The sequence below is a fragment of the Nannobrachium achirus genome (assembly GCF_963921795.1).
Source record: "Nannobrachium achirus genome assembly, chromosome: 1".
NCBI classification, from domain to species: Eukaryota; Metazoa; Chordata; class Actinopteri; order Myctophiformes; family Myctophidae; genus Nannobrachium; species Nannobrachium achirus.
In genome coordinates, this window is record NC_137810.1 from 18484939 (window position 1) to 18491621 (window position 6683).

The 6683-nt window shown below is 44.7% G+C and overlaps 1 protein-coding gene across 1 annotated transcript in view; it reads left to right on the forward strand.

Annotated features, from left to right (window-relative positions):
• Window positions 1–1040: 1040 nt before the first annotated feature.
• Window positions 1041–6683, forward strand: part of gpc1a (glypican 1a) — a gene marked incomplete at both ends in the record, with an annotated part of 59230 nt that continues 53587 nt past the window's right edge. Inside the window, 2 exons of the mRNA XM_080727548.1 lie at window positions 1041–1056; window positions 4520–4636. Of these exons, the coding sequence (XP_080583674.1) occupies window positions 1041–1056; window positions 4520–4636 (133 nt within the window). The remainder of the gene's footprint in view (window positions 1057–4519; window positions 4637–6683) is intronic.

A 6683-nucleotide genomic window follows, 5' to 3' on the forward strand; every position in this document is an offset into this window, starting at 1 on the left:
GGGTGTGTAAATGTGTCAGATTTATAAGCCACCGTCAACCAGAGCTTTTATGCGCGTCAACAGCGGTAGCCCGCAAACCTCTGGGATACGTTTGAAGTTGGAGGGACCTTGGAGCCTTGTTATTGTTGCTACGATGAATTATTGACAGCTATTGAGCATGGGACATATCTAATGTGCTGACAACCAAATGCTCATGATTCTGAATGTACCGGTATATTAATCTGAAAATATTTTACATTAATGCAGCTCTCTCTCTCTATCTCTCTCTCACACACACACACACACACACACACACACACACACACACACACACACACACACACACACACACACACACACACACACACACACACACACACACATGGCTTTATGCAGGTCTTAGCAGGCAGCTAGCAGGGAAGCAGCTTTGTCTCATTATTTTCCAGCCTGATATCTTCATGCACTGATGCATGACAGGCATGCACTGGGAAATACAGATCTGGCATCTACTACATCACGCCTAACCTCGCCTCACCAGGCTTTCCTGAGAGATCACGCCAAAGCTTTCTGTGTGTGTGTGTGTGTGTGTGTGTGTGTGTGTGTGTGTGTGTGTGTGCGTGCGTGCATATACGTGCATGCGTGTGTGCATTTTTGCATGCGTTTGGGAATCTGTGTTTGCGCATGCAAGTTCCTGTGTCTGTGAGGTACGGGGGCCAAAAGGCACAAAGAGAAGAAGAGTTGAAAAGTTGATTAATGGAAAATGCAAATCCAATATGACATATCTTACACTACATTATGAGGAATGTTGATGGGTAGGCTACACCAGGGAAAATAAGAGAGATATGAGATATGCGAATAGAGGTGTTGAACAATTTACAATTTAGGCATTTAGCAGACGCTCTTAATCCAGAGTGACTTACAATAAGCAAGCTAATACATCAATACATCAACATCAATATATCAAATACATAGAAATATCAATCTAAAAAAAATAATCTAGGTTTAGTCCGAGTACCTAATCAATAAAAAGCTTTATATTTAAATGCTATCTAGCTTTATACATGGTCATTGGGGAAGGTGAGTGCTACGGTAAGTGCTATGGGCCTAGGTGAAGTCTGAATAGGTGAGTCTTCAGGCCACAGCGGAAGCTAGGGAGTGAGTCTGTTGTTCTAAGTGCGACAGGGAGTTATTCCACAGTTTGGGGGCCAGGAGGGCGAATTGTCTGGGACGAGTGGACAAATCCTGGGGTTTTTAGTGAGGGTTCGGTGACTTCGGTCATCATCCTTGTGTTAGCTGATCTGAACAAAAGGATGAATTGAAGACACACACACACGCACGCACGCACGCACGCACGCACACACACACACACACACACACACACACACACACACACACACACACACACACACACACACACACACACCAGTGCACAGCTCTTTCAGTGGTTCCCAAACGTTTTCCCTCGAGACCCAAAAGAGAAATTTGATGTAGCCTATCACTGAGCCCAAACTAGTGAAAGTAGCTGATCTACAAACTGAGAGCTGCTATTTTCACTAGGCTACTTCTTAAAAAAAACGGAAGGGAAAAAAAGGATATCTACTCGTCGTGACTCGTGACCCATAAAAATGGGTGCACTGTTTGGGAAACACTGAGACCCTTCCTGCCGAAAATCTTCTCACACATATTGCATAAAAAAGAACCCACCATTTTTTATTTAATTTTTTCTGATTCTGATTTGAAGGTGTTTTAATGAAATGATCTTGACTGATTTGTTATGTGCTGATGATGGATTTCCACAACAGGCTTGTCATTGTCCTTGTGCGCCTCTTGTTGTTTCGGGAGAAAGTCAAAGTATGTTGACGGGATAACAAATATGGCATGTGAAGTGGCTAGCCCCCCCTCTCTGCTCTCTCTCCACGCTGGGTCTCTTTGTCTCGCTCTCCTAATTGGCTGGTATGTGCCAATCTTTCTTTGACACCATAATCTTTACATTACTGGGCCTGCCAAGAAAATAAATCATTGTTGGGATTAACACCGCACATGAACTTACTCTCTGTGTGCGTGTGTGTGCTCGCACGCGCCCGTGCGTGTGTGTGTGTTCTTTCTGTGCATGTGCATGTAATTAGGTGATAGGGTATAACACATTGTGCATTACACAGTAAAGTCCTCAGTGTTAATTCAATACAGAGTGTTAAAAAAGGAGTGTATATTTTTACACTCTTAGAATTACATTAACACTGGGGATTTGATTGTGACGGCAATGGATGGCATGCCTTTTATCACCCTGACCCCTGCCCTGCCCTAGAGAGTGTGGAGGCATGCAGACAACAACAAACCACCCATTTAAAATATATAGCCTACTTTATTTGCAAGACACCTATCTTCGTTATGATAAACAGTAGGCCTATTAAGCCTACACTGTAAAATCTTGAGTGTACAAATTGGGACAGTAAGGTTCTCTCTGAGTTAAATTAACACCAAGGATTTTTCCTTGTGTACCAATAAAGTGGTCAGCAGTGATACAGAGGTTGGCTTTGAGACTACATGACAGAGGCTACAGTAGATCTAGGACTATGGCCTACAGTAGGATATGTGACATGTTGTAGGCCCACAGTTAGCCTACTGTATCAGTGATTTATGCCATTTGATACTGAGCGAGAATGGAGGAATGATCAATTCCTTCAATGGAAAATAAAAAATACATAGGAATGGGCTGGGCTGGGCTGAGCTCCTGATTGGGACATGATGACTAGACATAAGAAGCTTGGCACGGGTGTAAAGCTGCTCTAGGCCTAACATACGACTGACAAGTGAAAACACAACGAAAGACATGAGAGACTATTCAATACGTGAGAGATCTTTGGCTGTGTATCGCCCAGAAACCCAGAAACGTCCCTCGGGCCAGTGTTAGATCTGTGGTTCTCAAAGTGGATTCCATGGACTCTCTCTAGTCTCTAGGTTCCTTTAGGGGCAGGGGTCTTCAACGTTTTCAGGCCAAGGACCCCCCCCCCCTCTACATATTGTAGACTATAAATGTGTGATGCAGATTTTCAGAGATTTCACGGATAGATTCATAAACTTGTTTGACAGCACTGTCATCAGTCTGTTAGATTCGTGTTGATGTGTTTTTCTTTCAGACTTTTAACCACTTAAATCGCCGTTACTTACTAAACTTGACCTTTCACTCTGTACTTGGTCTGCTCTTTGTTTACCTCTCCACCAAACCTATTTGCCAAAAATAGCCGATCTACAAGCTCTCAACGCCTCGCAGCGCAAGGCGTTGAGAGCTTGTAGATCTGCTATTTTTGGCTAAGTTCTCTGAATAGGGATGTGAGGGTTCAAGTTCATTTAAAAGAATTATCCTATCACACAAAGATTTGGTGGCCTCCTGTAGTAACTCTGAGGACCCCTAGGCCTATAGGGGTCCCGGACCCCCTGTTTAATAAGACCCATGCGGGGGGTCAAATTTGACCCTTACAAGTCTGTAAGTTAATGGGAGACCTTTTACAGTAGGCCTACATTTCAAAGTTTGAGAACCACTGTGTTTGACGAAACGGACTGCAGGTGGCGCTGTTTGAGAGAGTCAGGGAGCGAGAGAGCGAGCGTAGAGAGGGAGAGAGAGAGAGAAAGAGAGAGAGAGAGAGAAAGAGAGAGAGAGAGAGAGAGAGAGAGAGAGAGAGAGAGAGAGAGAGAGAGAGAGGTTTACAGCAGCAGCAGCAGCAGCGACAGCAAATGATTGACTCGCTCCATTTCACCGTTGACTCACAGAGACCGACTGCTGCTGTGCTGCCTCCGCATCTCCACAGCGCACCATTCAAGGTCCTCCAGCACACCCGCTTAACAAGAAGAGGATCTACTGGTCTGCACGCTTTATGGAGATTCACAGAAGAAGATCATTTAATTTCCCTCATAGATCCATCTCGTAACGTTTTTTTTGTTTTTGTTTTTCTCTCGCTTTTGTCCATTTCTACATCAATCATGGAACAGCGGACTACGGTCTGTCTGAGAGGGGATTGACTGAGAGCGACACCTGCTCTGTCTTTTGTCCGGCATCTCTGCAGCTCCAGGAGGAGCGCTGGTCACTCTGACAGCTGACTGACTGTCCCCTGGCTGGAGAGATAGATAGGACTGCATCGGCTGCCTCTCCAACGCCCCCCCATCATCATCACTCACTGGCATATTGTAGCCTTATACCTGGCGCGCTTGCCAACAATATTAGTTCCATTGTTATTAATAATAACAGAGTCACTTTTAATAGATACAAGTCGTTTGATTGTCTCGCGGTCAAATGAATCTAATCGGGGTCTGTTATTTGTGAAGAAGAAAAATTTAAAAGAAACCACAGGACACTCCAGAAGAGCACTTTTTTGAGATTCAGAAATAGAGAAGAAGTCCGCGGACTGGATCCTGAATTCTTTTCTTGTGCCGAAGTTTTTTTCTTTTTGTTATAGATATATTTATAGCTATAACAGCCTAGAGACATCGCGGCTCAAGATGTATCTCCTCGTGGCGGTGTCTCTGTTATTGGGTGTCTGTGCAGCAGTAAACGGAGGAGACAGCAGCGGCAGTAATAAAGCCCGGAGCTGCGCGGACCTGCGCCAGTTCTACACGGGGAAAGGCTTCACTCTGGCCGGGGTGCCTCAGTCAGAAATATCCGGTGAGTTGGGTAAAATCACCTATAATAAATGCAACAGATAATTGCATTTAAAACAACTTTTAACCCAGAAATATAGGCTACAGTATACAGCCTAATGGGCTATTTAAAATGTGCCTTATAGGCTTCAGCCCAATTCAACAAATAATGATCTATAGGCCTATATCGTTTCTTTACATTTGATTTGAATGAAACTGGCTACTATGCCTATTCATTGACTTGTTTGAGGTTCGGCCGGGGTCTAGATAGGCTATCTTCATTCTCTTTTTCCTTAAAGCCTCTAGGCTAAACTCACTAAAAACCCCACAAAGTGGAGCACGTTTCATATATTGTAGCCTATTTATATCTCCACACTATCCTTCGGGTATTTTCATTGTCTGCTGCTGTGTGAATTGCAGGTGGGAGTAGGCCTACCCCGTATGCCCATGCGTCTTGTTTGGAGCGAGCGAGACCACGCTATTCATAATAAGGGGTGTGTTCACTGTTCAGTCTCTCTCCTCCACTAGTGCAGTGGCGTCAGTTCAGCAAAAGCTGAGGTATGGCAACGGTGCGCGTGCAAGACACCAGTCATGTTGCCATACCTTAGCAACAGGCGCAATGAAAAGTAGGCCACATTTTATTATTTCCCCCTGTAGTAGCCAAGGTATGGCAGCTGCCATAGCTTGCCATACCCAATTGACGCCTCTGCACTAGTGCTATTACAGTAGCCTAGATATTGTGAGATCCTTCACTAGGAGGACATTTATCCATGTCTGTGGAGGTATTTGCTGCAGGTGTAGTTATTATAGCTTGTATGCAGGCTATCCCATACCGCGATCTTGTGTTCCCCCGCACCGCACATATGTTATTTATGGGACATTTTCATTTCTCATTGTCTGCCCGCCCAGTGCGCGTGTGGGTGCGTGTGTGTGTGCTGTGCTTGCATGCGTGCCGTGCGCGTGTAGCCTACTTTCGTGTGTGCGTCTGTTTCTGCACGCACGTGTGAAGGCAAGGCTTGGTCTGCTGCGTGCGTGCGTTTGTATGAGTCTGTCTGTCTGTCTGTCTGTCTGTCTGTCTGTCTGTCTGTCTGTCTGTCTGTCTGTCTGTGAGTCTGTGTGACCGCGTGTGACCAAGAAAACTGATGAAATGACCCGATTTCTTTTGTTTTTCACAAGCTATAGCAGTCTGGGGATACATGAAGAGTTAGCAACACAACAAGTGCCCACCCAGTCTTCTACCCAAAAAGTGCCCAGGCCCCAGATCTTCTATATCTAATGCCTGATTTAGCAAATACTGGTGTGCACTGGAAATAAGGGATCTACAAGGCAAGCTGACATGACACTGGTTTTCAACTATAAATCAGAGACATTTATTTAAGAGATAGGCTACACCCCCTCCAAGGAATTAACTAGGCCTATTCTATTCCATTCTATTCTATTCTATTCTATTCTAGATGTTCTCTATCCATATAATGTTAGACAGACATATAGCCTATACTGGCACAGGCTGCATTCAATCAGCTATTCAGTAATCAGTCAGTCAGTACTAATTCATTTAGTCAGTCAGGTAATTATCCGACAGTCAGTCAGTTTGACACTCAGCCAGCCTGTGAACTTGTTCATTCTGTTTGTTAGCAATCAGAAGTGAGCCAGTATGCAGTCATCATCCTGTCATACAGCCAGACATCGCACATCCGAATGGTTGTGTGGCTTTTGGCTTTCGGACAGAGTTGTCCATGTTCATGAATACTAATTGGACCATCCCAGCAGGTCATATTAAAGTGAACTGTTCAGATGAGTTGTGTACTGTACTGTATATATACCCCTTTAAGACACACGCACGCGCACACGCACGCACACACACACACACACACACACACACACACACACACACACACACACACACACACACACACACACACACACACACACACACACACACACACACACATTCCTCCTCTCTGCTTCTATACCTGCCACTCAATATGGAAAGAAAATAGCAGCTCCTCAGAGAGATGACTGTGTGTGTGTGTGTGTGTGTGTGTGTGTGTGTGTGTGTGTGTGTGTGTGTG